Raw genomic sequence first — 19,611 nt, forward strand, 5'->3', positions numbered from 1 at the left:
GTAATTTATATGCAGTTTCGACCGACTGTAGAATCGCTGTTAGCAGATGTAACAAATGGACAGGAAATCGAATGCATTTTCAAATGACTGAAGATTTCTGCCCTGGGATGAGCCGCGAGCTGCTTGCAGCTCGCGCACCACGCACCCTCAAATTTGGACAGCCCCCCGGAATAGAAAATATTTGAATGGAAAATTTATAAGCACTTCCGATTGACTGTGGAATTGCTGTTAGCAGATAATAACAAATTGACGGGGAATTTTAATGCATTTTCAAATGACTGAATATTTCTGCCCTGGGATGCTTCCGCACCACGCTCCCTCGAAGGTGGACAGCCTCCCGGAGTGGAAAATACTTGAATGGGGAATTTATAAGCATTACCGACTGACTGTAGATTCGCTGTTAGCAGATGTAACAAATGGACAGAAAATTCGAATGCATTTTCAAATGACTGCCCTATTGCTTCAACCCAGGGGCAAAAGGGGCTCGCGGGCTGCTTGCAGCCCGCGCACAACGCACCAGCTAGTCTTATATATAAAAATGAATCGCAAAATGTGTTGGTAAGCGCATAACTCGAGAACGGCTGAACCGATTTCGATCATTCTTTTTTTATTATATTCCTTGAAGTACGAGGATGGTTTTTATGTAGAGAAAACGTAAATATTATGTACCACGGGCGAAGCCGGGGCGGACCGCTAGTATATATATATAAATGAATCGCAAAATGTGTTGGTAAGCGCATAACTCGAGAACGGCTGAACCGATTTCGATAATTCTTTTTTTATTATATTCCTTGAAGTACGAGGATGGTTCTTATGTAGAGAAAACGTAAACATGTACCACGGGCGAAGCCGGGGCGGACCGCTAGTCTTATATATAAAAATGAATCGCAAAATGTGTTGGTAAGCGCATAACTCGAGAACGGCTGAACCGATTTCGATAATTCTTTTTTTATTATATCCCTTGAAGTACGAGGATGGTTCTTATAGCTAGAGAGCTAGTTAGTTTAGTTTTAGTGCAGTGGCAGTGTAAATGTTGTTGTTGAGGTTATGTAAATTTAACACTTTAGTTAACTACCAAGATATAAAGAAATGAGGATAGGACACAATAACTATTGGTTGAGGTATTTATAAACTCATAATATACTTTTAAAAAAATCACGTTTTAATAAATTTCTAGAATTAAATTAGAACAGCTGATTCAAAATAGCCTAAAAAATCTTAATAATAATAATTACGCTTCACAGCAAGAAGAAATGTACCATATGTACCCGCACAAAGTCGATATTGTGTTGCCTACCGTTCGACTCAATGGCTAGGGTTGTAACTACCTTTAATAATTATTACCAAACTAATAAACCGAGTGATGCGAAATAACCATAATTCTTTTAGAGTTTGATAAAATGATCAGGCAGGTATTTTCTTTAATCCTCTGAATTCTCGGTTACTAAATTGTATCGTTGAAATTATTCTTAATCGCGTAAATTTAATAAATAATCATATGGAAAACACTTTTCATTTGTTTTTTTACTTTCACGCCCAACTACTATACAATAATTACGTTGTTTCGGTATTTTGACGAGAAAACGCAGGAAACATCCGTTGTATCATTTTAGATAGATTGTATATTTTGTATCTGTAGAATTGAAATCAAAGCTATGTATATGTTGTCTCCATTCTTTTCTTATCGGATTGTTGATCCCAATGCGAATGCGTCACTTAAATTTTATAAAAGACAATTAAGAACATCAAAAATAAAGTGATACGTAAATATTTCACAGTGCAATATATTATGTAATTAATAATAATTATATATTTATGAAAAAATAATTACATCAGATTTAATAATAGCAATTGTTTTGAATGTACATATGAATAAATGATTACATCATAATAGTAATAATCACAATTGTTTTATTTCCCATTTGTTGCAACCCTAGCATATTTTCATGTAGCAGCAGAAGTACCTACACTGGCGGCGCGGCGGCATCGTGCGACATCAAAGGCATTGCCTTACTAGGTAAGTTTATAATGACTCATTTCTTTTATTATATAATTTACGTTTTACTTTTACAGAATCCGATTCAATGGATTATGAAGACGAGTCACACAACGCCATACGATAGTGATGATGAATGAACATTTCAATAAATGCATGCGTGTTTTTTTGTTGTTTTGTAATTGTTAATTGTTTCTTAAATAAAGAAATAAACTAAATATTTAAATGATGATTTGTTATTTGCAACACAACTTTATATTTGAGATTCTTTACAAATGTATATTTAGTTTTGTATCATCAAATTTATAAATTTTATTCCATAGTTTTCAAAATTAAATGTAAATGACCATAAAAACATTAATAAAGTAAATCATTGATGTAAGGTCAGGGAACGTAATACATATATACATCTGACCATGTAGAAGCTAAGTCTTGTTGACTGCTGAAGTCTGTAAAGTTTTGTTGTCTGCTGAAGTCTGTACGCAATGAAAATGTCTGCCGTTTCGAAAATAAGTTTTTAAGACCCTAATAAATAAAATATATGAATGGCAGATCTGGTCAAATACTTTCAAAATTGTATTTTTTTCAGCACTTTCATAAGTGTCTGCCAGAATGTTATCCGCGTGATAATGGTCTGCCATTGTTATTTTCCGATAGTAATAATAATCTATTTTCAAATATCAAAATGGCAGACGTGGTCAAATGGTTTCAAAGTTCGCCAAAAATTTCCACCTGTCTTACCTAAGCGCGCGCCCCGTCCACCACTCTGGGCTTAGTGACTCCTCATCTCATGTATAGTTGGTATAGGGGAATCAACACACAAAAATCCAGGTCTGGTCAAATACATACAGGTAGCTTTGCGCTAGCTCTCTAGCTATTACTTCTTATGGAGAGAAAACGTAAACATGTACCACGGGCGAAGCCGGGGCGGACCGCTAGTAAATAATAAAATAATAAATAGTGTATTAGATTTGTTATTGTATCTTGTATACCTACGAATAATTATTCTTACGTCTTGTTGGGAAATGTTCAAATACCTACCTATTGAAATAATTTACTGTTACAAATCATTAGTGTTATTAGTTTTGAGTGAATAGGCATGGATCAGAAATTCAGAATATAATATGCTACTAACTACTCAAATACATACATGTTTACACAACAAACACCACTGACCTCTATAACTATAAGTTATAGAGGTCAGTGACCGTCAGTGACAAACACTATGGATACCTACGCTCGCGAATGCAAATTCGGTGATTTACTAATTATTGATACCTAGTCATTGAATTCGTTTTGAAATAGCCTGTACTTTGTAATTTTTAGTGTTATAGACATTTATAAAATGTGGTGCTCATTTTTTTGTAATAAATCATCCCGAACGCTATTGTATTTTCGTTGTTTTATTTCAAGTAAACACCTATACAAATTTGTCACGAGCCGCCTCTGGCCTCTGGGTGAAATAAACAAGTCAAATGATTTTTGTTCTAATTGTATTTTGGTAGTAGTTTGTTTAGAATTTACATTACCATTGTTTAATTTTTATTTTGTATTTGCAGTAAAATAAAAAGATGAAAAACTTCATTAGGTATATTGTACGACACCTCACTCTGAATCGCGCTAGCGAAATTTTTTCGTTACAGAGCACATATACAACTTTCGGACAATCTTCATTGAGGCCGGCCGGCAAATCGAGTATGTCGAGAAACTTCACTTATTCGATGGAGGTATTCTACCTTCCTTCCTCCACAGTTGTGGGACCCCGACGTGCATTGAACACGCAGCTTTCTGATACTAGTAGCTAAAATCAAAACCACAGATATGTCTGTGATCAAAACCATAATAATATTTTTTACCTATTATTTTACTAAAAGTCGAGTGCATCGAAATCGTAAATATGTTTTTCACCTTCCTGGTTTTTTTTCCATAGTAAATAGTGTGTTTGATTTGTTGTTGTATGAATAATTATTCTTACTTGTTGGTTATGAAATGTATATTGAAATAATTTACTTTTACAAATCACTAGTGATATTAGTTTTGAGTGAAAATGCTTGGATCAGCATAATATCATATTTGCTACTTCAAATACATGTTTTGATAAAAAAAAAACAATAGTGTAATGTAGGTAATAAAATAAAACTGCGTTTTATTGTAATCAATTTTGACATTATTTATTTCCCAAAATTACAACAAAATAGTTTACGCCAACAAATATAACTTTTATTTTTATAACAATCCTACTTGTTTTACATTCACGCCATCTAGACTTAAATCTTTATCATTTTTGTATACGTCTGTGTGTGTAAACGACCCTGTATGCAATGACAGATGTTATAATGCATTTTTTTACCGAATTGGGTGGATTTTAAGGCAATGATATGACATATTTCAATAAAATATAATATTCAGTAACCGCCATGACTATTCCTACGACCTTAATCTTTTCCAATTACGCAAAAACTCAAATAAACTAGAAATGTAGAATTCAGCGCCATCTAGCGGGATATTGGCTGGGAACAGATCGTAGCAATCACCTTAATTATAATGGACAAAGAAAAAAAAACAGAATTCATTAACAGACAACTTAATAACACCCGATGAGATAAACTTTTCTAAAAAGGTTTTTCCCTTTGTAGATATTTTTTTCGAAAACTTTATAAACATGATAATCACCAGCAGATTTTTATTTAATACCATTCATTTTAATTTTAAACCTTTTAATATATTAAACCGCTTAATTTTCGAAAATACGATTCAACATCCACATAACTTTTTATAAGATAAGAAAACTGACAGTCTGGAAAAGTCTAGTGCGTTTTATCAAGTTGGTACTTATGTAGGTACCTATCTATACGAGTGATAGAAACTATTGTTAAAATGACCTAGTTAGATCTATATTGTGACCAATACTTACCTACTACACTACTGCCTGCAGTTTTATTATTGATAAATTAGAGATGTATTAAATAATATGAATTTATGGTTACGGCCTTATTTAGATTTTCGACACGAAAGGAATAATATGAGTTGAGGAATTCGAACAGTGTGTGCCCGAAATATATTTTATATATATAAACCATAATTTTATTTTCCAAAATACACGTTATTTTAATATTAACAGACAGACACACAGCAGGGAGACACATAAAGTATATAATAAAGCTGAATTTTGTTTGTTTGCTTGAACGCGCTAATCTCAGGAACCACGGGTCCGATTTGGAAAAATTATTTCATTGTTAGATAGTCCATTTACCAAGGAAGTCTTTTTTAGCTGCTATATTATTATGGCAGCATCATATTAGCGTGATGATATTTCATCACGGTAAGACTGATAGGAACGGAGCAATGTGGGTAAAACCGAGGGACACAGCGAATTGTTAATAAAAGTACCATATTCAGAAAGTTTATGGTAAAAGCAAATAGCAGAGCAAAAACATAGGGCGAAATGACATTTTTTCAGTCTAAAATTTAGTCAGTGCTTTTGCAGCTGCGTTTATTGAAATATTGTTGCTTTGGTCCTTTTCATATGAATAAAAATCCTTTGAAAGTTTTTTTCATAAGTAGTTAAGAGCAACAATATAGCCACATAGATGTGAGATATAAAAATCTTTGTTGTAGTGAAATTATATTTTTTTGTAATTTCTGTTTGCAATATTATTAAAATTGAATAATATGCAATTTTAAAGTAAATACTAAATAATTGTATCAAATTCTTAGAATATGTAGATATTATTAACAGAGCTAAAGTTTCGTTTGTTTTAATCTTTATTTTAATTTTTTATTATTATATTTTATGTGACATTGTCTACCTATTTAAACTGTTGTTTTATATGATTGCTTTCTTTATATTTAACTAGCTTTCCGCCCGCGGCTTCGCCCGCTTTGTCTAAAACCTAATAAAATATATACTAAAACCTTGCTCTTGAATCGCTCTATCTATTAAAAAAAACCGCATCAAAATCCGTTGCGTAGTTTTAAAGATTTAAGCATACATAGGGACATAGGGAGAGAAAGCGACTTTGTTTTATACTGTGTAGGGAAGCGGCATAAAACTTTTTCACTGATTATGACCTCTTCTCTTACTAAGAGGCTCTTAGTATAGAGGCTCATATACAAAATCGATTACAATGTAACGAATCCATTATGATTACGAAAAAATGCTCATATTATTAAAATATAGGTAAAAACAATATTTTCATTCTCAATTTTCAGCTATAAGTCACCACGTCTGCATAATTCAATTCGGATCTGAATTCTGGATAAAACGGAGCTCATTCGTGAGCTAAACCCTATCATTTATCTTCCAATATCCCTTACAGAAGGCAATATATCTGCTATTGTGAATCGAACCAGTAATGTACGTACAACATTCGTTAAGTATCGTTATCTATACTAATATAACTGAAGAGTTTGTTTGTTTGTTTGAACACGCTAATCTCGGGAACTACTGATCCGATTTGAAAAATTCTTTCGGTGTTAGATAGCCCATTTATCGAGGAAAGCTATAGGCTATATAATCATGCTAAGACCAACATGAGCGGAGCAATGCTGGTGAAACCACGGGGAACAGCTAGTAACGTTATAAAAAGGTAATATTAATCATTATTGAAGTGAAACTTCTAGGCGCGTTGAGAGTAAAATTTCAAGGTGGCGTCATGGCACTACCGTAACGTCACGGAGTAATAGCGACGATTTGGAATTTTTGTATCTTGTCAAAGAAGTTTCACTTCTGTCACGTCAGATCGGCACACACGCTATTTTTTTAATAATTTTATATTGGCGTTTAGTTTTATAGCATTGAAATGCTTTTTAAATGAGCAATTTGCAATTTCCAAAAAGAGAAAATTGAGAAATTTTATGCTAATCATAATGTTTTTCCTAAAATTTCATTGATACATTGAATGTTTACATACAAAATGTTATATGTGTTGATAATAATTAATAATACATCGGGACTAATTCGCCAAAACTCTAACGTTAGCTAAACTAAATCTTTTCTACTTAATATAATAAAATCTAAAATACTGAAAACCTAATTATTGTCAACTTATTTTTCCAATTTATTCCCGAAATGATTTTTTTTTGAGCAAGCATATTTTTCTAACTGGATCTGGGCGGAGACGAGGTCGTATATTATAAATGTCACTTCAATGTTTGTTTTAATAAAAACGGCTCGACCAATTTGCATAAAGGATAATGGAAATTTGGGGTTCAGATAGTTTATCATCCGGCCTAACGTTGGATTAGTGTAAGGATATACAATGAACAGTTATTGGCCAAACATATAAGCTCTTTAGTATTTTCTTTATAGTTTTTAGACCGGTCAATTTTGATCAATTAAATCCATCACAGAAAAAAATAACAAAATCAAGATACACTCTTAAAGACTATAAAAAATAACAAGGATAAGTATAAAAATATATTTAGTTAGATTTCCATTTTAGCACACTTTCGCATAAATAAATATATTCTATCAAACTAAATAAATGTATTCTTTCAATACGATTTTAAGCCTCACAGTCTTTTTTACCTACCTCCGCTGTAGGCAATTATTGTTTTTCACACAATCTGTTGGTTGCCTGGAAGAGATTACTTGTTAGTAATAAGACCGCCTTCTGTGCGGTATTCTAGTTTTAGTTTATATTGTACTTACTATTGTTATGCTGGCAGCACATTTAATTGTATAAATTAATAAAATAATAAATAAAAATCTTCAAAATACAAACAAAATAACACTTTATTGCATAATAATAACTCATGTAACAGAAACATGTAAAACTGTAACAAATAACTATAATAAAATAAGAACTAGACAGCAAAAATAAATCAATATCTCACAAAAACCGTAATGGCTCTCCATTTGGCATAGCACCAAGCAAACATTGGTTGTATGACCTCTGTATCATTAAATAATAAAAAAACCATAGTTACATTATAAATGCGTCTGTACGTATGTTACGCTTTCACTGCTAAACCGCAGTACCTACCGATTAGGATGAAATTCTGTTTTGAAAATAGTTAAAGATCCATCGTCAAATAAAAGTTACCTTTTTTAAAAATCGATTCGTTATTCGTTTAGCGGTTGAAGCGATACCTCCCTCTATAGTTCTTTACAAACATATCCCTCGCCACACATCCTCGCACATCACTGGTGGAAACGAAGCTTATAGGGCTATTCCAATAGCAAGAAATAAATCCTGTGATTTTGTCAGGAGCTCAAACAAAAGAACAAATTTGTTCCCCGCTGCCCCGATAAACGTTGTTCTGCCTTACTCGTATGATTAAGGGCAGGCAAATCATCTATGTTTCATACCACTGTGTTCACATAGATTGTCAAATTTCATGAGAATCGGTTTAGCCGAGGAGGAATTTAACTTCAAATACCGCGACACGCAAATTTTATATACTAGAATCTTGACTAGAATATAAAATATAAATATTCGTCGATAAATGCGATGTCATAAAACGTTAAGGCTTAAGCAATTGTTATCGGTTAACATAATCCGCTTTACATCTTCTGACGTTAGATAAATAATTTTGCGCGGGAAAAACGGAGCGAATATTAAAAGTTATTTCCTAGTTTTCTGATGCGTACGCTAATCTTTTTCTCAATGGAGGATTAATAGTTATATTGCCTTTTATATTTATTTACGATCAATGCTTTCGACTTTACTTCATGTAAAGCCTGTTTTTTTTAAATGCATGAAAAACTTCAATTATAATGGTTTATTTATTATTTGTTTGTTTTTTCTTTAGTAATCCTACATTTATTTTAGTGATTCATGAACGGCTTCTTTCATTGAATTAAGTTTTTTATAACCTTGAATATTTTAAATGCAAAATACTATCCACAGATAATAAATAAATCCCGCTATCTTATCTGTACTCAACTATCACGAATCAGTAAATAATGATATCAATCAATAAATGTGAAAGCTCCTGCTTTTACTATCCAATATTTTTATACTAGGATTTTTATACGTACCTACTAAGTTTGAGTAAAGTTAATTCAGTAATTTTTACAGGTGATATTATCGTATTAATTTTAAAATTACACTTTCCTTACGATTCTACGGTCAACATTTGACATGAACAATTATTATGATACCTCTTTTTACAACTTTTTTCTACTTATGCAAAAATAACGAGTTATAAGTATATCTAACATGAAAAACAAAGGGCACATTTTAACCCAGTGTATAAAGGACGAAGTACCTAAGACATATTGAAAAAATCCTGGAACAAGGTACGTAATTAAAACAATATAACGTATGAGATATAACCGTACCTTCATTTTGTCATATTGCACAAGGAAAACCTAGAGATTGAACTATATTTAATAAAACTGGACGTACGTTGTTTATTAAGCTTTTATGAAAACGACAAATTCATATGCGGTCAAGAAAAACAAACATTGGTATATTTTGCTAATAAAGTTGTCTACACGTGCTCAATCTCATATAAGGCGTGTAGGGTCAAATAAATGTTTGTAAGAAACAACTTATGAATCAAAGCAAGTATTTAATGTATAAAAATGTTGTATTATATCGTTATAGTGCGTATTTTTTCTGAACGATATTTATTCATACAACTAATTAGGTTCTGAGGCGAAAAATATAATAAAACAAAGGAAGTGTTAAAAATTTAAAAATGTTTGATGTCATTATTTTTAAGCGTATTATTTCTAAACGAAATTCAGTTATCTACATTGATATTTCCAATCTGAATAAAAAATACAATGATTATTTACATATTAAACACAGCAATTTAAGACTTCAACAGAATATCGTAGAGTAAAAAACTTAACAAATCTACTATTACGTAGGAAATTACTCCACAAAGTTAAGCCTAAGTTCTAATCTTCGAATCTAGCCCTTAACAACATAATACAAACAAACACATAAGCGATTTAGCAAACTATCAGATAGCAAGATAATCACAACTCACAAGTTGGAAACAAAACGACTCTCGCACTTTTTCGATAATATCTAACATTCTATTAATTACAGAACTTTTTACGATAAATTCTCCTTTGTTTTCTAGTTAACGGATAGAAAGACTTATAGAACTTAGCTTTTTTCTTTTGCATTGAAATTGTTACCTGTCTCGTACATTTGTAATTGTAATTGTATTAATATAAATATACATAGTATGATGTGTCCGAAATAAATATCTATTTATGTATTTGAATGTTGTCATTATAAAGAATACATTATATTTTATTGTTTATCCTTTTTTATTTTGTCCTTATGTACCTTTGTTTTATTCATAAATATTTTCCAACTATGGTATCTTTTCAGTCTTTACAGTCAGCTTCAAGTTCCAAGAAATTTATGTTGTTTATTGTTAATATCTTGCGTGAGATGATTTTCCTTTTTCGCGGAAAATAATCTTTCTTTAGAAGTTATCTTCACTACATAGTACCTATAAAACAAAGTCGCCGTCGTTGTCTGTCCGTCCTTATACAGTATGCTTAAATCGATAAAACTGCCCAATGGATTAAGATAAAAAAAATTGGTTGTCTGTAAAGTCGGTTTACTGACGATAGTTGAACGTGACAACGTCTTAAGGCCGATTGTGCTTCTTGTTCGCTCGTTCCGCGCTCTCGCTTACACTTCAAGCCTTACACGGAACGCCTCAGAGCGAGGTAACGCCGCATGAGTCATGTTTTTTCGTGCGTGCAGCCGGCTCTATCGAATTATAAGACGTTGTCACGTCAAAAATAGATAGACTGGTTCACAAGGAAGTTATTAGTATATAATTTGCTGTCTACAAAGCGGACGAAGACGTGTACGGAAAGCTGTTATATAATTCACAAAAATCTACCATTAACTACTATCATAGATAATATAATACTATACTAGTACTACTATCTATATTGACCACTATGCGGGGTAGTATGACCTAAAATAAGAGGGTTTGTTTATGACACAGTTTATTATCTCATATCGTAAAAGTTTATTTAGCTTGTGTGATGCTAAGCTATCTTGGACTATCTAGTGCGCTATTTTAAGTGACTTTTGCACCTAATTGTTTCCATTAGTATGGAGGTATTTTCCATAAATAACTGTTAGTTAGGAGTTCTATCTAAGGCTACGAATGCGAAAACATCGTATGTCTCAATGTTCATGATGTATCTTTAAAACTACACAACCAATTTTGATGCATTTTTATACGTAGAGTAGGTAGGTAGTTTTTGAGGAAGGTTTGATTATATAACTTACTAGCTGCTCCGCGCGGTTTCACCCCCGTGGCTCCACTCCTGTTGCCCGTAGCGTGATGAAATATAGCCTATAACCTTCCTCCATAAATGGGCTATCTAAAACCGAAAGAATTTTTCAAATCGGACCAGTAGTTCCCGAGATTAGTGCGTTCAAACAAACAAAGAAACAAACAAACTCTTCAGCTTTATAATATTAGTATAGATTAAGTTTTAGGAAAAGCGGGCGAAACTGCGCGTGGATAGTTGGTAAAGAATAGTTTAAATACAGATTGTGTTTTTCTTTTACTAGCACTACATAGTATAAAACAAAGTCGCTTTCTCTGTCCCTATGTCCCTATGTACGATTAAATCTTTAAAACTACGCAACGGATTTTGATGCGGTTTTTTTAATAGATAGAGTGATTCAAGAGGATTGTTTTAGTATATAATTTATTAGGTTTTAGACAAAACGGGTGAAGCCACGGGCGGTAAGCTAGTCTCTTATAATTTAGTAATTTATTATTAGCTTCATAATATCTTCAAGTTTAAATATTCACACCAACACTCATTGCAAAAGTTTCACAATTTAACACAAACTTAAGTGAACATTTGGGTTTCTAATTCTGTGGGCATTTAACAAGGCGAAGGTCGAAGTAGTAATTAAGTTTTAGCGAACATCGTAAATTTTTGTGTCTCACGCTATTACCGTACTTGTAGGTTTATATCCCTTTTTAGTAAACTTAGTATGCCGAAAATGAGCTACAGATTAGGACTTACAACACAGTAATGATAAAAAAATCTCCATTACTTATTACTAATTTATTTCGATAATGATCGAAAATTAAAATATTTACCTGTTTTAGACGTTCACAAACCTTCTACAAAAAGACGAACGTAAAACATTAGACGCAAAAACGTATTATCATTATTTATCTTTTTCTTTATGTCTCTACAGTTTCACAATAGCTAAACTAAATAGTAAAAAGTATGCCATTAAAAATCCCTCGATGCGATCGCATCTAATGGCATAATTTTTGTTTCTGGAGACACTTAGGAGGCTATAGAGTGATATATAAGCTACATGACTGTGAAATCATTGGTAAGGGAATTTCCACACAAGCAAATAAACAAATGTCTCAACTGTTTAATTACGCGCTAACTCAGCAAGCTCTTTTCATCTATTTTGCAAAGAAAACAACATAGTGCAACGACCTCGTAGCATTTAAACGCCCTCATAGAATTTGCTTATTTCATTTCCCGGCTCATACTCCGCAAACAATGAGCAGAAAATTCGTTGAAAGAATTCAAAATGCTAGGTAATTTATGAAATGAAACTTACAGTACGATTTATTTTCTATTGTTTAATCCCACTTTTCTTTAGAGCAGACGGGTCAAGGGTTTTAGCAGACTGGATTCTAACCCAAACATTAATTTACTAGACTTCTTTTAGAAGCGCTTAGAATCATCATTATATTATAAGTTACGTTTACTTCATGCAATTTTGCAAAGACGGTAGATTAAAGAGATTTGTAATTACAATATATTCTGTTGATGGGTGCTTTAAAATTTGCACCTATATAACATAGCACTTGTAGTATAGATTATGTTTATTTGTCAAATCCCAGATAATGTAGTACTGTGAGGCTAAGGCCGGTTGCAGAGCTTCACCGACCATCAGTGAGTACGTCAGTCGCGCTTGTCATATTATCTATGGAAATACGCGTGCGTATGGGCGGTCGGTGAAACTCTGCAACCGGCCTAAACAATAAAATTTCAATTTATCTTAAAATCTTAAACTAAAACACTCACTGAAAATGTTATTATGTAAGCGTATACGTACATCTGAATCCTATAATAGGAAGCGCAATTTTAATCAAGGTTTGCCGTAGCAAAGTAAAGTAAAAATCATAATTAAAGCTTCAAATTTTGTCCAAAAGCTTGGCAATTAACGTGGAATATCACGCTCTAGCAATACCTAGAATAAAATATAATCACTGCAACAGAAATGTAAAAAATAGCAAATAATATATTATTTGATTTGGGTATTTTGATAAAATGAGATAAGTTTGAAAATCAGTCATGCGTTTGAGACCACTAAATAAGAAAGCATACCGCCTTACAATTAAACTATTTGAAGCGGTCGATTGCACGATTGCCAATCAAAACCTTATGTAAAACTATTCAGAAACTAATCTGACTCAGTTTCAAGCTAGTAGCTAAATAAATACTAAACTCAAGCTCTGTTTTGATATAGGTATATATACATCAATAACAAATAAGTTTCGTTCCCGCTCAAATTTAGCGAGAACTTTGACATATTTTCGTGGAAATATGAGCCCTGTGACCTCGTCGAAAGTTCAAGACGCCATCTTTGATGAGGAGTTAATCGTAAAATCCGATACTTTATATCACACTAACTACGCTACAAAGTACTTTAATATGAAATAAAATTTGCAGCCATTTTCTTGTACCTACATCCTGAGTCTAGACGTCGTAAAAGATGAAAAGGTTAATACGTTGATACTTACAGTAAGCATAAAAACGTAAAGTTCTGTCTTAAAAAGTGAAATGACAGAGTTAACAATACATTAGACGCACTTATACCTCTATTAAATACCAAGTTTTATCAAAATGTCGAAATCATTGAAATTACAAATTCCAATTCTGTTTAGATGATTAGGCATAATTTACTATACTTGTGTTAAGGTTTGAATTTTCTTTTGTAGAAAAATAGAATGAATCATCATTGTATACAAGTAGTGCCAATAAAAGTGCTTATAATTTGACATTGATTAATTTAGTAGGTTTAAAAGAGAATCCAATGGAGCAGAAAGAAATCAATTAAATATATTTTTTCCATTTAATTTTTCGGTTAATTTGGATTTAATTGAATACTTTTATACACAAATCTCTACATAGCTCTATTATTGTACATCCATACTAATATTATAAATGCGAAAGTAACTCTGTCTGTATGTCTGTTACTCAATCACGCCTAAACTACTGAACCAATTTGCATGAAATTTCGTATGGAGATATTTTGATACCCGAGAAAGGACATAGGCTACCTTTTATTGTGAAATATGTACCACGGGCGAAGCCGGGGCGGACCACTAGTAATATATATTTTTAGGATTGATATCATTAAAAATACAATGTAAAGACCCAAACCTGAAAGTCTGATATTTTCTCAGTAAAGGTTTTATTTCAGAGATAGTAGGATAGTTGATTATGATTGATTAGCACGAAAAATTATTAAGTAACTTTTAAAAGTAACTTGATATCAATCAAGATAGCTGTATTGAAAACAATAACAAATCATAAAACATTTTACTGACTGATTTTCACCTCCATCTACATCTATAATATATATTTATTTCTATTTATTTCTTTCAGAGATATTTAATTATTTTTTTCTTTATATACTTTCATCTCCATCTACACCTACAAAAATACCTGTCTTTCGTCCAGGTATTTGACTCATAATTGACGTGGGTATAGGCAATTAATTTGTTGGCATATCGATGGCATTTCCTAAACACGTGACCCTTATGAGTGCGGAGCAAAAAATATCGACATGGTTCAACAATTTTTCGAGGGCTCTCCGTTGTAGGCGTATTGGCGAGGAAAAACGTATTAGGATTAATAGTGCATCTATTTATATGGTATTATGCTCTATAAGCTTAGTGTCTGTTACGAAGTGTACTTTGACAAGTTCGATTGTGATAAAGAATAAAATTTTCAGTACGTTTTCGCAATTATGATGAAATGATTTGATTTTTCGAAGTCGTTAGGAATTTTTTGCCGTTTGTAATTGAATTGAAAATTCTATCGAATCTCTATAAATATTCAGATTCAGTTTGTGATTCTCTACATATTGTACAGAATGTATTAATTTTATCAATATATCTATGAGTAGTGTTATTTACTTTGGAACTAGAGAAAAATAGGTTTTATATTACTAAAGTTTACAGTTGAAACTATCCAACGAAACGTCGTGTAGAAGTGTCAAACTGCGTATAATTTACGTCTCATATAAAACTTTATGACAGCCGACGACTGTTTAACATCTAATTTTTCGAAATTTATCTGGGTTATTGTATATTTTTACGCCGGTTATTGACCAAGTACGTCAGTACCTTTTTGTTCGTTGCCGAATTATTTTTACCTCAAAAGTAAACGCACGATCTCGTATATTGATTTATGCAAACTCATAAACGCTACTTGTGCATGATTCACGATAGCACAGATTTAACGAGCCGAGTTTTAGACGCACGAACGTTAAACGGGAACCATCCATAAGGGAATCACTGAATTAATGCAGGCCATTTGCCAACTCGATTTGTAAAAGTCCAAATTTTACATTTATATATAGAGCAGGGTGAATGAACGTTACTACGTTGCTACGGCACTGACCTCCTTTCTGCGTTATGTTGAATGTGCGTAGCCTGTACGAATCTTCGTCGGGTTCTTCTTCGGGTTGGTGTTGTTTTGGGACGTCCAGGAATGCATTGGAGCGTCTCGGCTGGCTGTGCTGTCCGGCGGGGGGCCTGCGTCTCGCGGAAGCTTGTCGTCGAACTTGCGGTGGAGTTTCTGCTTCGGCCAGCCGCGGTTCAGAGCTGTACCGCGCTCTTGTGTCTCTGTCGAGCTGCTGCTGTTGTTGCTGGCGGCGGTGCCTCACAGAGCGTCCGCCGGTGATTCTGGCGGACTGCGAGCGGGCGGCCGGCCGCCTCCGCGGAGCCGGCGTGGTCTCTATCGGCGCGGCCAGCGCTTCCATACTCGCGGAAGCGGGCGCGCAGATGGATTGCGAGCGCTTCGTACGTCCGTCCGTAGCCATGGTCGCGACGTTACTGAAGCTGAAACTGAAACCCGTCCCCCGCCGCCCGCACACTTGTTGCATCTAGAGATTAGAACGATTCAACTGCCCACTAATTCGTGTCAACGTTTGTTCTGAATGAGCTTTTGTTTTTACAACGTAGGTAGATAAAACGGAATATGACGTGACGTGCATGTTGTCTATCAAATGGGGGAGATAGTTTTTGCCTTATATCGTTTTTGTGTTATTTATACGCTCGTGTTTCGTACTGAAAATTCAATCATACTATAGGTACCTATGTAGATTGTAGATACTTTAAAAATAATCGTGTATACTAATGGAATCTAGAAAAACATATTATTATAAGTCATCCGTTTCTTTATTATGAACTATGAAATGTGTGTAATTAATCATATATAATTTAGATTGAAAAAATATACGAAAAATATACGATACGAAGCTTTTCAAAAGTATAAATTATTTCAGGAAATGGTTAGTGTCATAAATTTTCGTAAATGTAATTTATGGTGACTACGAACTAGATGTTATTAATTACTTCCATATATTTTCGACTGAGTTTTGGTTTTGAATATATTATAAAATTAATCCGCGGTAAAGCGACTTTAAAAGCTCTATTCAAGAAAGCTTTACACACAAACACCCAAGTTTTCGATTTATTATTTTTTTTTGGTAAAACATCTGTAAATTCAAGAGTTTTTTATGATAATATGAACATGAGAAATATAGTTTATAGAGACAGGAATAGATTCAATTTTCATGTATAATGTAAAAGCTTCATATTTTTATCCCAGACCACTGATTATTATTATGAATGAAAATAATGTAAAAAACTTTTACGATAATCGTATAAATTTGTTACTTCGTATTGACAAAAGTTTGAATGTATATACAACTAGCGGTCCGCCCCGGCTTCGCCCGTGGTACATATTTACGTTTTCTCTACGTAAGAACTAGAGAATCCAATCCCGCATCAAAATCGCGATCCCGCAAGCCTGCGGGATTAAGATCATCAATCCCGCGGATCCCGCGGGATTTGCGGGATTGATTTTTATTATTATTATTTTTGTTTCATGTAATTTAAAGAAAGAAAATACACACAAATATTTTTTTTTTATGATTATTCTTATCAACATGAAGCAAAGTTATCACTTATATTATAAATTAAATATAATGATGATGTTTAAGACAATACAATATTCACAATATTTCACGTTTCATATTTAGATTTTTATTTGAAATAGAACATATTCATTGGTTTTAGAGGCATTTTAAATCAGCTTATTTTTTGCACGCCTCATAAGCGAAGCGTTGAGGTGGGTACTACTGTCACTTCGCGCAAAACATCTGATTTTTCAAACTTAAAATGTCTTTATGTATCATACATTGCACTTGTAAGATAATACATACACACACATATTAAGAAAAAACACTATTTTTAACGTTCATGATATTTTTGATGTCATTTTTGTTATTTAAACTAGTTAAAAAACAGTTTAAAAAAGTTCTGCCTTGGACGTCCGTGTGTCTGTATGTGCGGATCCTTTTTCTTGTTAACACGATAGCGACCGAAATACTTTACTAATCGAGTCTTTTTTTTTCTCTTACGCTTGAGTATGCTCAGGAATAGAACCCTTTCATTTTTCAGGGTCTGATTCGATGTGGTTTAATTGTTATTAAATAAACAAAAATAATAATTAATAAATATTTATTAAAAAAAAATTATGAGGCGTGCACTTTTGGATTTTCCAAATTTTTTTGAAAATACTTTCGAAGAAATGATAAAGTATCTAACGTTACATCTTTTAGATTTGATCTTATGTTGTTGCATAAATAGCCAGCGGTGGAAAAAGCACGCTCGGCTTCCACACTTGTAGGCGGAATTGACTTTACATAAGTATAAACAGCTTCCAAATACTTCCCCCTATTCCCTCCACATTCAAAAAGTGTCAATATCAAATCAGTTGAATTATCTCGAGTGGGTACACGCACAGCAGCTCTAGACTCTGCCACCCATTCAGTACGCGCAAAGTTAAATCCCCTTGCGCCGCGGCCGTAGGGGAATCCCCAGTCATAGAGTACCTACTGGAACTGACATTGATTACGTTCCGTTCCGTCCGATTAGTTCAGATCATCGTCTGAGCCTATTTTTCTTACTTTTTTTCAATCCCGCAAACGTGCGGGATCCCGCATGAGTAATCCCGCATTTTTGATCCCGCAAAAAAGGTGCGGGATCCCGCATTAGCGGGATCCCGCGTTTGCGGGATTGGATTCCCTAGTAAGAACCATCCTCGTACTTCAAGGAATATAATAAAAAAAGAATTAACGAAATCGGTTCAGCCGTTCTCGAGTTATGCGCTTACCAACACATTTTGCGATTCATTTTTATATACAGGGTGTCCCACTATTGGTATACTAAGCGCGAAGGAACTTGTAGTTTTGCATACACTGATCACGTAAAAAATACTTAAAAAAAAAATTACATCCAAAATTTTTTGCTAAATTTTTCCTGAAAATCCATGTTTTCTTCTCTAGCTTCGCGCAGCCGGCATATACCGCTTCTCTAATATGAGCATTTTATCTATGAAAACATAATCTTAAACGATAGCTCACGTGCTGGTGGCAAAGTTGGGCGGCTCGCTTGTTATGGGTGTACACATAGAGTTTTAAGAATTCATCTATTTGAAAAAAAAATGCGTCTGGAATTTTTTAATTATTTTTTACGTACTCAGCGTATGCAAAACTATAACCTCCTTTGAGCTTAGTATACCAACAGTGGGACACCCTGTATAAGATGTAGAGCTAGCGCTCTATCGCTATATTGCTCTCGTACTAAAATACTTTAAAGTAAACAAAATAAAGAACCATCTTTCTCAATAATGGAAAACTATTAAAATTATCATACTAATATTATAAACGCGAAAGTTTGTAAGAATGTATGTATGGATGTTTTACTCTTTCATGTAAAAACTACTCGACGGATTTGGATAAAACTTTACAGGAATATGGGTTATACATCAGGATAAAACGTGAACTATAGAAATATTATGTACTTGATTTTGCACGCGGGTTCGTCTACGGGTGAAACCGCGTGGCACAGCTAGTATACAATACGAGACTTTATTATTACAGGAATTATTCAATGTAGTGGTACGATATATCTTTAAAAGTTGCACAATGCACATCGTCATCTACTGAAAAAAGGAGATGATCAACAAATTACTTTTGTCATAACAATAGCACTTGATAAAGTCACATTTAATTATTTATAACTAGCAGTTAATACTTATCAAAAGTAAAAAAATATTATCTACAGATAAAGATCTTTTAATTTCAACTCGGGATACAGTCGCGTCTTCTTAAAAGTAAGGCGCCAACATCCAGCGTGGCCGTATTATTTTTTTTAATTTGACCTACAGAGTGTTACCATTTTAATCCTTAAAATTACGTTTTTAATATATTGGTACAAATAAACAATATATTAATAACAAATTAGTACACACATATGAAATTTTACAACTACTTCAGGTAATTTGTCTATTAATAGATATTATAAGAAGATGTTCACCAGCCAAATAA

At 33.2% G+C, this 19,611-nt stretch overlaps 1 protein-coding gene across 1 annotated transcript in view; it reads right to left on the reverse strand.

The window, feature by feature from the left end:
• The window catches only part of Rgk3 (Rad, Gem/Kir family member 3), a 126,405-nt gene extending 110,307 nt beyond the window's left edge, over positions 1–16,098 (reverse strand). Inside the window, exon 1 of the mRNA XM_089701961.1 lies at positions 15,615–16,098. Coding sequence (XP_089558087.1) covers positions 15,615–16,098 — 484 coding nt within the window. The remainder of the gene's footprint in view (positions 1–15,614) is intronic.
• Between the last annotated feature and the right edge of the window lie 3,513 nt (positions 16,099–19,611).

The sequence above is a fragment of the Colias philodice genome, chromosome 12 (assembly GCF_061535455.1).
Source record: "Colias philodice isolate Cphi_HAF_F1 chromosome 12, ilColPhil1 Martin Lab GWU primary, whole genome shotgun sequence".
In the NCBI taxonomy this organism is placed as follows: Eukaryota; Metazoa; Arthropoda; class Insecta; order Lepidoptera; family Pieridae; genus Colias; species Colias philodice.